General features: G+C 40.4%; 2 protein-coding genes across 2 annotated transcripts; both read left to right on the top strand.

The window, feature by feature from the left end:
• Positions 1-1,864: 1,864 nt before the first annotated feature.
• LOC120453210 (suppressor protein SRP40) lies at positions 1,865-17,154 on the top strand. The gene is made up of 3 exons (XM_039637801.2): positions 1,865-2,344; positions 10,865-11,132; positions 15,468-17,154. Exons 2-3 carry the CDS (start codon positions 10,904-10,906, stop codon positions 16,076-16,078), a joined length of 840 nt encoding a protein of 279 aa, XP_039493735.1. The 5' UTR covers positions 1,865-2,344; positions 10,865-10,903; the 3' UTR covers positions 16,079-17,154.
• LOC120453209 lies at positions 13,026-14,226 on the top strand. Its single transcript, XM_039637800.2, has one exon. The coding sequence runs from the start codon at positions 13,106-13,108 to the stop codon at positions 14,099-14,101; it is 996 nt and encodes a 331-aa protein (XP_039493734.1). The 5' UTR covers positions 13,026-13,105; the 3' UTR covers positions 14,102-14,226.
• Positions 17,155-18,719: the final 1,565 nt, after the last annotated feature.

The raw sequence follows: 18,719 nt of genomic DNA, 5'->3' as shown, positions 1-18,719 counted from the left end.
TACTCATATGTAGTACCATAAGTCAGAAATAAAAATTGATTTTGAATTAAAGTGAATAACAACATATGTATGTAGGTTTTTGTGAAATAAACCTCCCATTATCAACCAAAGAAACAATTTATTGTTGGACTTTAGATAGACGGCAAGATGGTATTGTTTTTGATGTTTATGCTATTTTGGTAGAGTTTATTTTCGTCTATTCCTAATCAGTAGAAGTACCGTGTGAGCACCGCGTGTTGTTCGAGCTAAATTCGTTAGATTTGATTACGCACTTTTATTTAACGGACGTCTTGATAGGTTGGACAGCCCACGAAATAATAACGACCAAGTTTATGGAACTCTTGCATTGACGCAAAAGACTGACCACGCCCCGACACTTTATGGCAATTAAATGGCACTTTGGGTGCAGAAATTCAGGGGCGGGTAAAATGCAAATGGCCAGACATGTGCGTGATGCCTTTATGGTCTTGTTCCTTGTTTTGTTTTACGCGGCGTACACGTGTCGGCAATTGAAATAGAAAAGTGACCATGGCCCAGACACCCACGAGCCCATTAAAATCACACATAAAGAACATGGTGAAATCGAGGGGAAAGAGGTTCCGCAAGGGGAGCCGCCACCAACGAGCGATGTCGTTGCCGTTGTCGTTGTCTCATGTGTTATGCTAATTTCTCTTTTATTGTTCGCTGCTCGGATTTTGCTGCCATTTACGACGGCAGCAGACGATTAAAGCCAAACCGGAAGTCAGCCATTGCTCCCCGTTTACCGTTAGTGTCGCAGGCGCAGGCGGCGCCGGCAACAGCCAAAGGCCATTGAATTGCCTTTTCATTACGAAAACAGCGCGAAAGGTCGCTCGGAAAATCTATGTATCTTCCAAGACAGTGGGTCCTCGAGCGGCAAAAATATATGCACACTGTACAGCAGGACCTCATGAAGGGAAACGTAATAACGTATACAAGGCTTTCATTTCCTGTGTTAAAAATACAACAAAAATTAAGAATAAAAGACAGGGTTTTGCCTTTACCAGAATCATATTATTTTAAAGAAACCAAAGCATTGGGTGTTTATTTATTAAATGCACACTTAGCTTACAATTTTCGATATATCCATTTTTTATGGCTTAAGAATCACTCCTGTATCTGCGTGTATATAGCAACCCGTCAGTGCAAACACAACTCATTGAAACACACTGCCATCGCAGAGGGAGAGGAAGCAAAAGCAATCGGCCGTAACAAAATTTCCGACACGTGCGACAAAATTGCCTTCTATTGGGATGGGGGGAGTGGGGCGGAAGTGGGAGGTGGTGGGGCCTGGCCCGAGGGTGCGGATTTAGGCAACCAGAAAGGCACGACCAAAACAAACCCGAACCAAACACAAAGCCCACAACCCCCCTGGGATTTCCCATTTTCGGGCCGTGTTGCTGGCAACAAAGTTGCGGCAACATATTTCGATTGATTGAGATGCGTTGGCGACTTTTGAATGCGAATGTGTGTCAACAGTTTTTCACTGGGTCTATAAATAATTTTACTTTGATGGATGCGTGGGCATGAGTGTGTGCAAATAAATGAGTTGAGCCGCTTTTTGCAGATAAGGTCAGCGATAGTAAATTAGTGATTACTCTGCGAGCAAAGTCAACCATTTATTTAGTTGCTTATCAGGCTGAACTTAGAACGCTCTTTTAAAACTAATTTAATACAGTGCTTAAAATTGCGCAACATTTATTTAAGTTATAATATAACCAAAATAATTGTTGTGTCTTTTTTTTTTAATTTCACTAATATTTCACTAAATCATTTGGCCACTTTTGTGGGGTGCGCAGTGAGTGCCTGCTGAGCTGCCATTAAAACGACGCTCGTTCGTCGGACGGCGTTCATTCTGCTTTGGGCGGTCGAGGTGTTCGTCTCGCAGTTTGGTCAGAAAAGTGGAAAAGCTACGGGAGCTTTGTATTTCGCGCTGAACACGAGCATTTACGTATTTCGCACTCGCAGTCGCAGTCGCAATCGCACTCGCGTATTCGCATATCCGTGTTTGTTGTTTGACAGCGCGCGTGTGTGCCACTGTGTGTGTGAGTGAGTGTAGCTGTGGTGGTGTGACCGCCACACGCGCAACGAAAGCGAAAGTTTTGTTTGGCGCGCGTGTTGCCATTGGCGTCTGCGAATTTGCACACACACGTTCCCTTACCTAGAATAGATTAAAAGCGTGTGAAAACAAATACGAAAAAATACAGAAAATATACAGAAAATAAAGAGAAAAGATAATGTTCATTATTACCAATGAGGCTGCATTAAATTAAGTGTATCTAGAGCGGAAGAAACACGACATCAACATCATTCCCGCAGAGTCTGGGTAAGTCGGAAGGTCGCGCGAAAAGGTTTGCCATAAATCTCCCGGCATTAGCATTGGCTTTTTGTGTGCCACACGTGCGATGCTAAATAATAATACAAAAAAAAAGAAGATGAAAATTGCACTTGACAGCCGACTTCCGATGCTGAAAGCTCTCCTGCCAACTAGAGTGGCTGTCCTCCTGTTCTCCGTGTTTTTTTTTGCATCCCCCTTGGCCTTCCGTCCTTTCCTCGTGTAGGCGAGATTTTTTCGAGCTTCGTGCCTCACCTTCTGAAGGACGAATTTAGGTCAGGATCCATGGGCCTTATCACATGACTCATGGCGGCGTGTCCTTTGGCATTTCGGCTACCCTTGCTGCGCTTGCATCTGCATTTCGGCGGACCACATGGCGTATGCGCAATATTGATTTCTTAAGCTCACTAACTGTGACATTTAAAGCTCGTACTTAAAGTGGTTTACAAGTTACGAAACAACCTTATGCTAACCAGATTTAAATTCCGCTCATATCTTAAACGTTTCAATAAAAATTGAATGCTCTTTTCATGTCTGTGTATTTTATGCCCCAAATACTCGCGGGATATAAAGAGCATAAAGTTCGAATTGTTTGGACTTCAGGGACTCCCATGTTTACATATATTGCCAGACGAACTCAATTTTCGCAAGGGCAACAAAGTGGAACCTAAAGAAAACAAAACTTTAACATGTTGATGTGTTAGCCCTTTATTTGTTTCGGTGCTGGCGCATTCCAAGAACCAAGATAAAAAGTACTTCCTTCCTTTACGTAAATGTTTTTGGTTTTAGTTCAGCCATTAAGACTACGGTCAAGTCGTGTGAAATATTCTTAAAAGGAACACTGAGTAATCATAGACCTTTGTCTGCTATATGAAAGAATAGAAAAGAAGGGGTATTTTCTGGGCCGCTTTTGCAGCTGCTTTTTACGGCGTACTAAAAAGAAGCGATGGCTCAGCTAAAGTGAATCATGCTGCGATTTCCACAACCGACAGTTGTTTGTTTATTTATTTTTTTACTCACATTGAGCATTTGCTTAACTTTTGTACACGACATAATCCTAAGTCTGTTAGTTTATTTAAGTTTAACTTTACTAGGACAAGAAATAGTGCAACAAAAAGAACTAAAGTTCTGGGTATTCAGTCTTCGGTTCATTGCCACCATTGAACCTATACATGGAGGGCGCATTTCTAACCGGAAATTGCTATAGGCAGACATAGGTGGACATTAGACAGGTACCGAGCATATCTATATCTGCGATAGACAACTCTTGCGCGTGTTTTGGGGGGCCGCTCCATTCATGACACCCCATGACGCCCATAATCGTAGATTTATCATTTTCGCTCGAGCGCGCGCGTTCCGCATTACAGCAACAAACAAAGCAGTAAAAAAATTGGAAAAAATATTAGCCCCATCCGATATACATATAAATATAAACAAGCAACAACCCGGGTGGAGGCAACGAAATAAAAAAAAAGACAACAAAATATATATGTAAAGCTGGTATTTCGATCGTCAGCTTTGGCCCCAAATGAGGAGAAAAGAGAGCGCGCGCAGCTCGGACGGCGCAACACGTGCGTCGTTAATTCAATAAAAAAATACACACAAAAAAATAATAAATAATAGCAGCAAAAAAAAGGCAGAAGAACAAGAGCAACACACACAGACACATACAAACACGGCCACTCGAGCGTTTTCTCTAGGCCACTGGGCGTGTGGGAGGGAGGGAGATAGTGATATAGCATAAAAGTTCATTAACGGCATGTGAGCTTTTCTCCGTCTGTTTGTGTTGGTGTGCCGTCTGTGTCCATTGTTTTTATGGCGCTCTCTCGTGGCTTGTGTTTCCGATTAACGGGAGAGCGGCTTTATCTATCTTTCCGCACACTAGCCTAAATACACTTAGGAAAAATGACAAGGCAAGTAAGAACTAAGGATTCTGTTGAAAATATTTACCATTAAATTACGATGTCTTGTCTTTTATTTTTTAACTTTCGCGCACAAAAATTACAAATTGAATTTATATAATTGTTTCATTGATTAAAATTCAATATTTAATTTTTTTAAATATTCCCTGTTATTTTTCCGTGCGGATCACAAGTCTGTGGCACTATGTTAGTTTTTGTTCGCCTTTGCCTTGTCGTGGGGCTCGTGTCTCTGAAATTATCGCGAAGTGGGCTACCGCAGCCGGCTTCTCGGTTCTCTGTCGCGTTGACTGCGACTGAATGACAAAGTCTTCTTTGTTTTCCAGTGTGCTTGCTGGTTTTTTCTCTGTGTTTTAATTTATGCAGGCAAATACAATATTATTTCTCTTTTCGCTTGGCTTTTGGTCAAGTCGTTAGGCAGCCGTCTGGGTTTTTTGGTCGCACGTGTGCGGGGCATTATTTTAAAGTGTATCGTCTGAAAATACTATAGGCTTCTGTCGGCGCTCATGAATGCCCAATGTGAAACATGAGACGTAGGTATAACAATAAAAATTTCCTAATTGCCTAATTTCCTATGGTATAATTAATTCGGCTAATGGCTTATTAAGAGGATCACACTGTGGGATCCATAGAGATTTATTTAAATCCCACGCCATAAATTACCCTCTTCCGGTCGGAACGCAATTTATTTATAGACCAATCGGTTTTGTTGGGATTCTGTGGGGCAAAATTATAGAGTAAGATACATACGTTTGGATTCACCAATTCCTATATATTTACATACTCCAGGACGTATACGCAATTTTATTTTGTTAGCAACGGAATACAAGAATAACAGACTGCGAACTATTTAATTCAACAGTTTAATTTAGTGTAGCACTTTGCCTATTTTTACGGTGTGGTAGCTATGAAACAAAGTGGACTCTTGAACTGCCCCACAACAGCTGTTTGCACTTGGCCAACTACTCACTGGCAAACACTTGATTCGTTACCGGGCGATATAACTAATTGCTGACCCAATAACGACAGACATACGACGCCTTAATAAATATACATTAATGTTAACGTAAATGAGTGCACGCGCCACTATTTGTATGAGGAAGCACTCGATTCGGGCAAAGTAAACCGACGCTGCCCATCCCCAATATACTATGTATATGTACAATATATATATATATCCAATAAATGAGCCACACGTGCGGCTGAGACAAGCAATATGCGCTCAATGTCGGTTGGCATCTATTGTCTTTACTTCGCCCGTTCCGCCATTTATTTTCCGCTCGTTTTATGACCACATTAGCGAATTATATTTCACTGCCATTCAAAGCGTAAAGACAGCGACTAGGCAAACATAAATTAAACAAAGTCTGGCCAAAAGTTTCGGTGGGGGTTGGCCAACACGCGCCGCTTCTGGTTGTCCCCTGTCTATTGTTTCTTGGGGATGCCCCTTCTGCCGACTACATTCAGTGAACTGTTTCGGGCACTCTTTGTATGCCAACTTGGGGTCATGCTAGTCACTTATCTTCAAAAAAGTTGATTTCTGACTGACTCACTACCGAAAAAGATTTTGCGCCACGAGCGCTAAATTTATTTTGATCACAATCTCATGCTCGTGCGCTTCGAGATTCCAGGAAAGCGTAATTGAGTAATGTTATTTGATTTTTGAATTTTATCTAAGATAACAATTAAGTGCTGGCAACAGATTTTAGGAAAGTTGATAACTAAATAGTTTAATTAGCGATCCAACATGATTTATTGTCAGATTATAATTTATTGCAACTATAATATATAATTATTATATTTAATAGTATTATACTGATATTAGCTCGTTCTTAGTTGCAAAATATGGATTATTTTTAATAAAGTTAATTGAGTTTTTTTAATAAACACTTTGTATGCTTGACATATTGAGTAGAGCGTGACTAAGCTAAAAACATAATTAAATTGTAAATCTATAAATACATTTTATTCATCAAAAAATAGATTTTAATTCAGTTTTTTTTGCCGACAAGAAGTATACGCCCTGTTGCCTGGCAGAATGAGCCACACGTGCCACCATAAGTCATTAATTATTGTTAATTGCCGCGCTTAACATTTTTATGACGTGCCAATGAAACAAGCCAAACATTATTATTGCTGACAAAATGTCAAACCGTCAAACACTCTTGAAAGACGAAATTTATGTTCGCAAATCATTAATTCAAGCAAAACCGAATAATACAATGAACGAGCTTTGTGTCTCTCCTTTACCTACGATCCAATTAGCCGTCACAATGGAGGCCAATAAAAGGTGAAAAATAAAATCGAAAATATACCGATAGACATCTATAATTTGAATCATCATTCCGGGTTTTCGATATGCAAAAATCCATGGCGTTCTATTATTTTGTGAGCGAAGTGACGCACGACCTGTATCAATCACATTCATGTTTTATGTCTTCGGGAGATCTTGTTTCGACATGTGGGCTTAACAATAAAACTTTTATGAATGCTCTAGGCACTCAGACGTTTAGCTAATAAGGCTTTTGATTAATTTAAGTCGGTCTCAAAGGCGAAGCAGAAAACAAAAGGCATTAATGTCCATTTGCGCCAAATAGGTTTAAAAAAACGATCAATTTTTAAGTGGAACTCTTGTTTTTTAGTAATTTTAATAGAGTTCCAATTTTAGAGTTTGTTTACAGGCTTATCAATTCACGGCTACCGAATTTGTATTTTAAATTCCAACAAGGTTTCATCACTAGCCGGTATTTTTAAGAACACACATTGCCCAATGATGGATGGTTCTTATAATTAAATGCGGTGAGATTAGCTGAAGATTTGCAAATGATTATGTACTGGTCTTGAGTGGAACTCTACCCGGGATTGCGAATGGAAGCCAGACAATGTCCGTCTCTATTTCTGGGTCCAATGTGTTTGAGTGGTTCCGGGTCTTTGTTTTATGTCAGCCATTTCTTGCGTGATATTGAATTTTTGTTATCGAGAAGTCATAATTTGGCGCACGTGTGCCTCATTTAATTGTTTGCCATCGGCACTTTTTATTGCCATTTTCGCCGGCTTCAATTGGGTTACCGAAATTTCATCATCTACTTATTGAGACCGCTAATTTCTTGTTGTTCGTTTAGACCACGTTAACGAAATGCAGAAGAAGTGTTAACAAAACCTGTCACTTATTTGCCCCTTAAAAAGCCGCATGCCTACAGTTGGCCCGTTTATCCCAAGTTCAACAGTATCTGAATACAATTATGACGCATTTTGATAGTTTTTTTTTGGTTCATTTTTAGTTTGTATAGTTTCTGTTGTGACTGTTGCTGTCTGGCTTTTAGGCGCATGTGCTGAGATAAGAAGAAAAAATTAGCACTTTGATGACTTGCCAATGGGCAAACATCAGCGGTTTTGCACTGGCAATAAAACTGAAGCTAACAGAACGGGAAATACTCTAAAAAAATGTAATATTTTGTTTGTAATATGTGAAACCTTTAATTTAATTATTTATTATTATACTTTTATTTACTACACTTTTGCCTATTTATCATTGCCTTACATTTCCTAAAATAGCGATTGTACCATTTTGAAAAATAGAGAAAGAGTAGAAGATAATAAATACGCAAATCTTAAACAAACGTGGTTCGTGTAAACAATAAATGTAAGACACAGTCATAAAGTAAACATGCTACGGAAAGTTTTATTCGTGTATATAGATGAGATTTCTGTTTGCTCGCGGCGTCTTTAAAATGTGCCGCGCGTGTAAAGTTGTGAGATAGGGTCAAAAATGTACGGAATTCCCCTTGGGAGATTAGAACAACAGATGTACACGTGCGGCTTTGCAATTAGAAAAGAAAGCGAAATTAAATGCCAGGTACCAGCACTACTTAATATTAAGTATACGCCCCGCATGACATATTACAAATATTATCTGCACCAGCGTCGTGCCGTTTTAATCAAAGCTGCCTTGAGCACTTTCCTCGTAAATAAAAGCCGGATCATTTGGGTTATCAATATTTCAAGACCCTCTTGGCGAATGCAGCCATTGGAAGATGATGGCACTGAACATTTAGTAAAACGAGACCCCAGTGCAACTTAAACCGCTTACCCAGCCAGCACACAAAAGACAACCACATATGTGCAAGTGCTTATAAGTATTCATGTACAGGAAAAAAATAGTTTCATTAGCTTTAGAATTTTTATTTAATGCCTTGAGCTTATATGTCATTACTAACAGCGAAATTTATTGATTTTGCTGCTTAAAGGGATAGAACTTATATTTGTATTGCCATAACTAATGAGTTACTTACATATTTTTGCCCGTGTACCCATGTGTGCTCCGATGAAAGCGAACAATGAGGGCATTGTAGAGCCCGCAGCGCTTAGCGTTACGCATGACAAATAAATTTCAAAATGGCAACGCCTTTGCAGACGGGCGCACACGTTCCTGTAAAATACATATATAAAAATATAAAAAAAAAACGAGTGCCTTGAACTCTAATTTTTGTGTCGGTTACACGTTGACAATATTCGGGTGGCTCTTGTGACTGTGATGTAGCCCGCCGGTCACAACAAAGCCACGACAATTTCCAAAACATAAAGGAACAATAAGATACCCCAGCAGTAAAAGGAGAGAAAATCAAATTTCCCTTCCGTTCTGGTGGCGTGTGAAAAGTCATTGGCATAAGCAGATTCCATTGTTTTGTCTTCACTTCTCTTTGCTTTGACAGCTGACAGACTGTGCGTGTGTTTTGGTATTTATTTTTGTGTTTTGCGTTCTTCCTGGCGTTTTTTGTGGCGTGTCATGTTGAACAATTATTGGCTAATTTGTAGGCACGCAGCGGTAAATCTCATCAAAGTTGTTTGATTGACTTGACCTCCAGCTGGCAGGTGGTCGAGCTACAGGTGTCTCTGGAGAAACGTGTCTGAAATTTATGCACAATCGCCCTTTAAGCCTTAAATCTTGTTTAAGCTTTAAGCACTGTACATTTTCCTGTCTCATGGCGCTTCCCACAGGAAGATGTCCTTTTTCCCTAGGACCTACTCACACTCACGATTTTGCCTCCCTATTTTGCGCTTCAGGCCCGCACGCGCCGCATTAAATTTGCCACTGGGGCAATTCGTTGAGGCTTAGTATTTGTTACGCACATTTTGGTCTTTTGTTACAGACATTTTCCGGGCTCCGCTCAAGGGACAAATGGGCACCGAGAAAATAAGTTTACCATAGGTATTAGCATTTCGCATCTAAATGACAATCTTTAATTGAGTTCAGGTTACTCACTAATTATTGTCATTAGTCGTTAATATTTATAATAATAATATAATAATTTATAAGTATTACAAGTATAGTTACTATTTTTTCTCAAAGTGAACTAAGCAATCGCCTCAGATCAGCCATCTCAGACTTTAACTATCGGATGACGGATAAGGCATAAATAATGAAAAGCAATTTCAGCGCATATTGGCGCATTGACATCGACCTGAAACCGACAGTCAGTGGCGTAAGTAGTTGGAGTGGTTGGGGGTGGTCTGAAAATCTTCTTAGCCACCCACAAGTACTTTGCATGGCGGACGGGGGGCAAAAAGGGCTTGGGGACAGGTTGGTAAAATGCCATCATGGGCCACAAGCATTTCATCATCGTCGCGAGCGCTTTTACCAAATGTAATTACACTCAAGAGATACACGTGCCGCCAACAGCCGCTCGTTTTCGGGGCGTTTTTCAATTTGAATTTGACTGCCGACAGGCGGGGCTCATCTCCACTCATCTCCTCTCATCTCCCGGCACTTGAGCAAATTTGCGTGCCCGCCGGAATGCCTGCCCATCAATATTCCGCCCCGGAATATTCTGCCACCCCCGCAAAACCCACTTCAAGTGAGTTTGTTTACCTTTGCCCATGGCTGGTCTTTAGCCAGGATTTGGAGTCCCACTAATGAGCTTCAGCTGGCTGGTGCTTCGTCTTAAATTTCGCTCCGATATCCAGACTGCTGCAAAATGTTAACTTGGCGATGGGAACAACGTGGACTTGGGTTCTGAGCTTTGAGCCTTTGTGTGGCTTGGATGATTTATGTAGTTTTAATGTATAAGCAAATCTGATCTGGATGAAAAACGATTATTCTGTGAACTGGATTTAGCGAGGATTGAATAAACAATTGTTGGTGATTAATAGAAACGCGTAGAAGTGGAAGGTGTTCAGTTTAAACTTATAAAATTTATAAATCATCAACGGGTTCATAAGAAGACTTCTCCTTATCTTTTGGAATTTCCTACGCACCCTACGCACATAATTGTGCGATCATGTTTTCGGTTCCAGTTCTTATCGATGACCAAGTATAAACGAATTTATGACCGCGTCATATCCTGCCTTTGCTTAATATACACAACATGTTTTCAGTATCGCACTGCACTGCGGCAGATACAATTCAGATTGCTCAAAGTTAAACGAACCCGAAAGAATTCGTTTCTCTGCATTCGGTATTCGAATACTGAATTTTTATTTGTTTACTGTGCGGCGCGTGCAGATCGGCAGCTTAATTACGGACTAAAACGTTATATCAATTAATCAATGCGGCGGCTAATTAATTTGTGCTTTTACTTCCATTTGCTTTCAGTGTGAATACACGCTGCCAAATAAAAGAAGACTCAAGAAAATGGCGCCCACCATATGCTCGGAGAAGAAGCAGCTGCGCGAAACGCGGCGACATCATGGCGTGGCCACAGCCGCCATTTCATCAGCATCCACAGCCGCATCTACCGCATCCACCGCATCCTCGGCCTCCTCCTCGTCCTCGTCCTCATCATCATCCTCGTCCTCATCCTCGTCCGTGGGCTCCACATCTGCAGCTGCCGCCACACAAGCCAGTTCAGTGCTCAACCATGGTAAGTAAACACTGGGATTGCTCAGTGAAATGCGGTGAGGGAAATAGCTGCCGATTATTAAACTTCATAAGTTGCATATAACTGTATTACACTTAAATTTCAATTACTTTAAGCCTACTTGAATCCTTTAATTTATAAGTAATTACATGTGAAAGCTTCAACCAATTTGGCTCAGTGTCAATAGGTTGTGGTGGGCGCACGCGGCGTATACGTAACTTAGCCTTACACATTCATTGCAATATCCGCCTTGTCTCTTTTTTACTTTACTTTTTTTTTTTTTGGTACACCCCTTATAGTCAGAATCCCCTGCTGATTTGCTGATGTCGTTGGTGTGGCGACTGTTACAAGTCCATTTCCCAGTCGCCAGTTGCCAGTTGCCAGTTGCCGAGCTGCTCACGTTACTCGGTCATGTTTAATTAATTTATGTAAACTCGGCCACCCACCTCCGTTCTCAGAGCTCTGTCCTCGTTTCCCACTTCCTCATTGCCATATAACCATGCATATGTGTGACTCGACTAGAGCGAACTGGAATGCTCGAATGCACGTGCCATGGGCAATGGGCGTTTGGCGATGGGTTCGCAATTGGGTTCGCATCGGGTTCTTCACGTGTTGGTCTCCGGCGTTTCATTGATGCTGATACTGCCAATGTTGCTCCATGGAAGGCACGCGAGTTCGGTGTTATGCCACAACAATTTGCGTCAGCAATTGGCTCCAGCTGCTCTTCCGCCGCCGTTGGTCGTTGGGTAAGACAGACTCGGCTCGCAAATCTGGCTGACACATTTATATAAGCGATCTAATGCCGCATGACTGCCACCGAAATGGATATGGGCTCAGTGGAATGGGATGGGTTTCGAGTAACAGGCAAAACAGTTTATCAAGTATCTTAAAACGGAACATTTCAGTTCAAGCCGATTTTAAATATATCAAGATTTACTTAAGATTTAATTTCAACAACACTTGTCCAAGCCCAAAATTAGAGCAAAGATTGGAAAGAAATTTAAATCTTTCTGATAACGAAATCCAGTTATTTAGTTAAGTCACTTTTGGCACGCATAATTACTACTTCCTTAGAAGATTCTCTTAGAACATTTTCCACATCCCACATACTCATTAGCCAAGTGAAATTGCCCGAACATTTACCTAGATTTTTTCCAAGAAATATTTCACAAGCGCACGTAGCCAGGGGCGTCGGCCCAGGGGGGCTTCCACATAAGTGTGTGTCATAACCTCCAGTGTTGTTTTTGCTGCTGTGCCACTTTTGCCGGGGCTTTATTTACATGTTTTGCACATTCGCTTCGCCTGCTTTTAGCCAAGTTAGCTATTTTTTTCTCTTTGCTGCTGACTTTATTGGTGCCATTTCCAAAGTGAATTCATTGAAAGCACCGCTGTTGTTGCTGCCTTTTTATTTGTGCTCGTTGCTGCCTGCTAATTTGCAGCAACACATAAAAATAAACCGAAAGAAATACACCGACACAAGCCTTAAATAAAAATGGGTGTGACGAGGCCACGTGCAAGCCTCATGACGCTACAAATTCAAAATCCCCCATCTCGTCTGCCCTCCCTGGGGAGGCGGCCTGCGAAATGGGCGTGGCCCGCGGGAGGGTTGGAATGTTGGCCAATGGCCTCGCCCTCTGCCTTCACTGAAGGTATTTAAAATTTTATTTTCAAGCATCAAGCATCACCGGTGACTAATTCACCGAGAACAAAGCGAGGCACGTGCAAACGCGCGGCGAGAACTCCAGTACTTTTTAAGTGCTGAGATACGAGTTTTATACCGCCTAAACGTTGTAGTTTTCAAATAGGTTAATAGCTATCAGTAAAATTGGAAGTTCCACTAAAACAGAAGAACTTTTTCGAGAACAATTTATTTTTCCAATGGTGTATTAAGTTTTAAACATAGTAGGTTGATAGACTTTTGAATTCACTCACTGAAAAATTAAAGTACAAAACAGAAACAGGGTTTTTGCTTAGTCATGGAACTCGAGGTAGTTAAGAGTTTAGAGGAAATTGCTGCATGTGCCAAGTTGCAATTAAATGAAATCGATCTCATCCCCCGAACATCGAAATGTGGAAAAAGTGTTTTAGAGATTTTCGACGTTGATGAGAAGGTCAGTTTCTCATCCGATGGAGGTGAGGAGGAAGTGGATATTGAACTTGAGCGTTCAGAGCAGTCCGATGATAGACCAGAGAAAATGGCACATGAAATTGATTGTTTGATTCGACAGATTGAGCAAATGCAAATGGCGATTAGGAAACGTCAACTTAAAAAGAGTAGCGAACAGGTCAGTGAGGAATCTGCAGGACAAGAAACGGAAGCCCTGACCGAGTGTCAAGTTAGATGCAAACAGAGAGAAAATCAGGAAAATTACGTTGAAGCCAATGTAAATCGGAAACACCAACCGCTGTGCGGCAATGAGTTACTGGAAGCAAGGAGTCTTCGTCAGGCCCACAATCGCATCCAACAACAAATAGATGAAGTTATATGCAGGTATAGAAAGCTCCGCGAAGTCATCTTCCAAATGCGGAAAAGTATTCGCTGCATGGAAGGCAATCTTATAGATCTAAATTCGAAAACCGAAAAATATATAGTTTGGTTCGGCGAAGTTGCCAAGGAAATGAATGTGTGCAAGGAGCGTTATAATTACTTACTCGAAGCCAAGATGTCCAGACGGGAGGCATTAAAAACAGACCAAGTTCATACCGCCCGATTCCTTAAATATAATGCTGCTTATGTTACCAAAACTCTTCTAAAACGCGAAATCGCTGAGTTCATTGACGAGGTAAAGGATATTGAGACTCTAATGAGTGAGCTGCACAAGGAACTGGATAGGAATATGGCTCTTTTCGAAATACCACGCACTAATTCGCTGGATAATCCAGCCGCGTTTCTAGCTTCCATGGCTTGGACAGTTAGACTATCCGACGAGTTCCGGAAATCAGGAATAAAACTTAAAGACGGTGTCAATTAGTAGTTGATCATTAAGAAAGCAATTCACATGTTTGAAGAAATGAAAAATATTTATTAATTGTTAAGTCAAATTATTGTTATCACAAAATTGTTGCGAAAAAATGAGTAAGAAGAAAGATATAGTAAGATGTCTTGTTATAAAAACAATACAAATAAATTATACGTTGCTGGAAGTAAAATGATTTACGCGCTGAAAGTGCCTGTATATGTCTTAGCCCTCTTCACATAAAACGTCATCGACTTTCCCTCATTTCCTTTTAGCTTTCACCTTTCACGAGGGCGTCATTAGTTGGGTTGTGGCACCTCACGCAGCCACTCTCACGTTTCGCTGCACTGGGGCCAGGTGTCGTTATCGCGTAAGCTCTGTTTTGCCGGAGAACCGGAGAACGACTCCGTTCCCATTTGAACGATTCCTCGGGTGCAGTGCCATGTGCAGCGTTAACTTCTAAAAGATGCGTCATGACCCTGACCATAGACACACAGTCTATTTCCAATCGTTGTGCGCAGGAAATATGAGCTTACACACAGATATAAGTACACGCAGAAAAATAATCTAAAAGCAGTGTATACGTTATCCTTGACATATTCATTAGAGAATCTTTAATGATGAATTACTAAATTGTGTAAAGCCAGCTAATGAATGTATTAAAATATTCTTCGGGCATAACATTTCTATATTTCAGAAATTTTTTCATTTGAATGACCTACATTTCATTTTGCTAAGTTTGTTTTCTATATGTAAGGCACATTTAGCGCTATATTTTTGGTTGTGTTTCGTTTTCCGTGACTTCCAACAGCTGATGTTTGCAATGAGCGTTGCAAAAGCGTTGCGACTGCTAATTGGTGCGAAAAGCGTTGTCGTCGCCGGAACGCTTAACCCTGGTGCTGGTCACGTTTTTTGCCCACACGCGATGACCGCATTTACATACAGAAACCCACACAGAGACACATGCCCACTGGCACACAGACAATGTTGTAGACATCGACTGATTAACTTAGCACTTGACCACACAACTGCACCGTGGGCTAGGAAAATCGCTGTGCTTTTATTTTTATTTTTTCTAAATCAGGAAATGAGTTTAATTTTAAATTTCATTAAATGGGTTACAATTATTGTATTTCGCTTACGCGCAGCATTTTGTATACAATGTATCAAAACGAGGTCATGTTATTAAATTACTTAAACTTGCTTACGAGCTCTGAGCTACTGAGTATACACTGAAATAATATTATAATTAAAGTTTATCATTGGTTTAATTATTACATATTTTTAGACAAAGCTCACATTATTCACTGTGCAGCTGTCTAAGATTTTCTTTGTTCCCGACTTAACTAAGTTTCTTTTTCCCTCTGTTTTATACTTGCAGTGGCCAAAGGTTCGATGAACTCGATGAGTCGCCGTCGCCAGGCGCGATTGCAGCGCAGGATGCCTCACATCCTTGCCCGCGTATCCTCCTTCTCCACAGACACGAGCAGCGGCGTGGAAACGGAGGTGGAGATGGACTCCGAGCAGAGGATGCAGCTGGACGAGGAGAGCTACTCGGATGCCAGGATTCAGGATCTGCAGCAACAGCCACATTCCAGCAGCGATAACATCAAGACAGTATTACAGCCGACGACGGCTAGCGGGTATAATAGCAAGCAAAACCGATCGGCCAGGGCCAAAAACTGTGATCGGGAGGTGCCGCTCCAGGTGGAGGATGAGCGCGATGGCGACAGTGGGTACGAGTACAGTCAGGATCCCATTAAGGAGCAGCACTTGTACCACCAGAATAGCGAGGGCCTGTTGTCCATTGCCATCAAGACTATCAAGCTGGTGCAACGCAACAAGCTGTTGCAAAAGCGATTGGCCGAACTGCAGCTGGAGACCTCGGAGTTCATTGCCTCGGTGCTGGCCAATCCGGAAAATCGCCAATTCCGGGAAAAAATTTCGCCAAAGGCCGATGCCAAGGTCTGCAACATGCTGCTGCGCCACTAAATTGATCTGGAAAAATCAAAACAATTTAGCCCCATTTCTGGACGTGATAAGAATTTTATTTGACAACCTATTTTAAGTCATAGCGAATTGTATTTGATTTTAAATGTATTCGCCCAGAGCGTTTGTAATCCGTTGCTACAGATTTTTCGTATACATGTTGCGGCAACATTTCAGGCAACATTCAAGAAATGTTGCCAGCTTATGGGCTGAGCATGTAAATTACATGGAAAATGTATGTAAAATCGGAATAGCTTGAATATACATTATGTATTAAGTTGTAAATGCTTCTCTGCCTATCATTTCAAAATTCCTTGTTACCATTTTGGCGTTTATATGCGTTATGCAAGTAAAAGAAATAAATTATTATACCTATACTTTAATTTATTATAACCATAATCGAATAAGTTCCTTCTGTTAACGTATTTTCATATATGTCCACAATACAAGTTTTACACGTCCAGAAATCCCATTTTAAGTGGGCTTAGTTTTGAAAAAAATTTGTACTGATTAAATTTACAAACATATTCATCAAAGTTTAACAATTTAAATATACAAATAATGAAGAAATCGCTATGATAACATTTACAAAAAAGAAAATATTTATACGAATCCAAAAAGTCCAAAAGTGTATCTGTAGTCGATAAGAAAGTTTTATGTTTTACAGTTTCTACACTCAAGAATTAATTTATAATAAATCTATCTAATACATATATCTAGAAAACCACAGCATAATCAATGGAACCCTTCGACGCTTTTCGCTTTTTGCAACAAATAGATCTAGTGAGAATTAATTGATATGCAAAGCAATTGGTTTGAAAAAAAAATACGTAAATTATTTTCGGTATTATTAAATTAACCGATATATTTCAATGAATATGCCTAAGTATATCGAAACTATCAAAACGCTACAAAGCAACACAAATCAAAGCAAAACCAAAATACCAACTAAAAGCAAATCTTTTCAATTCTAAAACTTTTAATAAACCCCTCCGTCATATTCCACCTACTTAAAGGAACAAATCATCCAACTCACCACAAAAGAATTCATCAATAAAATTAGTGACCAATTAAAAATATTTCATCTTATTTCTCTTTGGGGTTTCTTGACTGATACGCAGTGCGACATAAAATAAACAAGTCATGGCTATGTGTGTACTTTGGCCGTGTCAATAACACCCAATCAAAGTGTTCAAAGACCGTCTCGGCTGCACAGATTTGACATGGAGTCTGTCATCCAGTCGGTCACGAAGGTATGGATGTTCTGAAAAACGCTGAAAAAGTCTAAGGTTATATTAAGAAAGATCACACAAGCCCTTTGAAATTTACTTAAAGGTTCATACCCTAAAGGCACAAAATATTTAGTTTTTCTTTTTCCCTTTATAAAAACTGTATACATTTCCGTGATAACTTTTTCGTAATCCAAATTAAAGATTTTCGGAACTCCCCATCAATTGTGGGCTGTAATGCATATCCACTCAATAGACAGAAAATTATTCAGCAATTGTTTCAAGTTCATTCAATTAAGTCGGTCCTCTTTAGCCTGGCTAAGACCTTTTGAGTGTCATTTTGGGTTTAGATTTTGATGATGATGGTGGTACACCCTTGTCTGCACGTCGACCAAGTCTCCGTCTCCACTCAGCACTTAAATTTTATTTTTAACCGCACTCTTGACACTCGAAGCACTCGTCTCAGTTACAGCCCTCAGATGCGAAATCATAATTTTACCAAACCGCCCGGTGACGTTGGTCAATCATCGTGCTGCGTTTATGGCATTGTGGGTGCTCCATCATCGCGGCTATTATTATTGTTAGTTTACAGGCATTATATTGTTTTATTGGGTTTTTTACGCACTCCGGTCACGTCTTCATCTGTTTGAGACACGTGATTTATGGGGCCCAAGTGCTGGGCGACCCGGCCCACTTGACACTGAAGAGTTTTTATTACCCACCCGGCAAGCGGTGCAGAAACTGTTGATTTGGTTTATTTTGATGCCGTGATACGGTTTCGTATTTGGTAATTTGTATTATTTGATATCAGTCTGAGCAGCCACCGTTTGTTGTCTTTGGCTGCCGAGCGTTAAATCGCAGGCGTTTTTGTATCAACTCAGATTTCTGAGCTGGTTGCCTTTGCAAGGTCGTTTATCAAGTGCGATTGGGGAGTGTTTGTCCAAGCGATTAAAATGTATAGTATTAGTAGTGAGTCACTTGAAGTAGTTGGCCTATAAATAACTCACGCACTGGCAGCAGTTTAGCTGGGGAATAATGCACTTGTGTTACTTGTTTGTTTGAGCCAATTTTTACACTAAACGTTGGCATTGGAAACTATTTGAGTTTGCTAATTTGCAAATCAAGTATGGAAAATGTGAATTCGTTAGCAAACATTTTATATGTTCTGTGTTAATTATGAGAAGGTTCTTTTGAGAACTGTGCAGCACCTAGGCATGGATAATCCAGTCATATAGTTTTATCCAATTTAATAAAAATTTTATATAATACTTGCAGTCTCACTTTCTGCCCAAAGCAATAATTTTTGGGAAATTCCAGTTCAGCGATTATCCATGTATACCTTTGTATAGCAGTTAAAATTTAATTAGCAAGACTCATTGTTTCCTGATCCATAATCAATTATCAGGTCACCATTT

This window comes from Drosophila santomea, chromosome 3R, assembly GCF_016746245.2.
Source record: "Drosophila santomea strain STO CAGO 1482 chromosome 3R, Prin_Dsan_1.1, whole genome shotgun sequence".
Taxonomy (NCBI): domain Eukaryota; kingdom Metazoa; phylum Arthropoda; class Insecta; order Diptera; family Drosophilidae; genus Drosophila; species Drosophila santomea.
The sequence above is the reverse complement of the archived record's forward strand: the minus strand, read 5'-3'. Positions and strand labels throughout refer to the sequence as shown.

Excerpts from the sequence above, each read along its gene's own strand:
- LOC120453210 (XM_039637801.2), top strand. The coding sequence starts at position 10,904 with ATGGCGCCCACCATATGCTCGGAGAAGAAGCAGCTGCGCGAAACGCGG. Across the intron at positions 11,133-15,467 it reads CAGTTCAGTGCTCAACCATG|TGGCCAAAGGTTCGATGAAC; the intron begins GTAAGTAAACAC and ends TTATACTTGCAG.
- LOC120453209 (XM_039637800.2), top strand. The coding sequence starts at position 13,106 with ATGGAACTCGAGGTAGTTAAGAGTTTAGAGGAAATTGCTGCATGTGCC.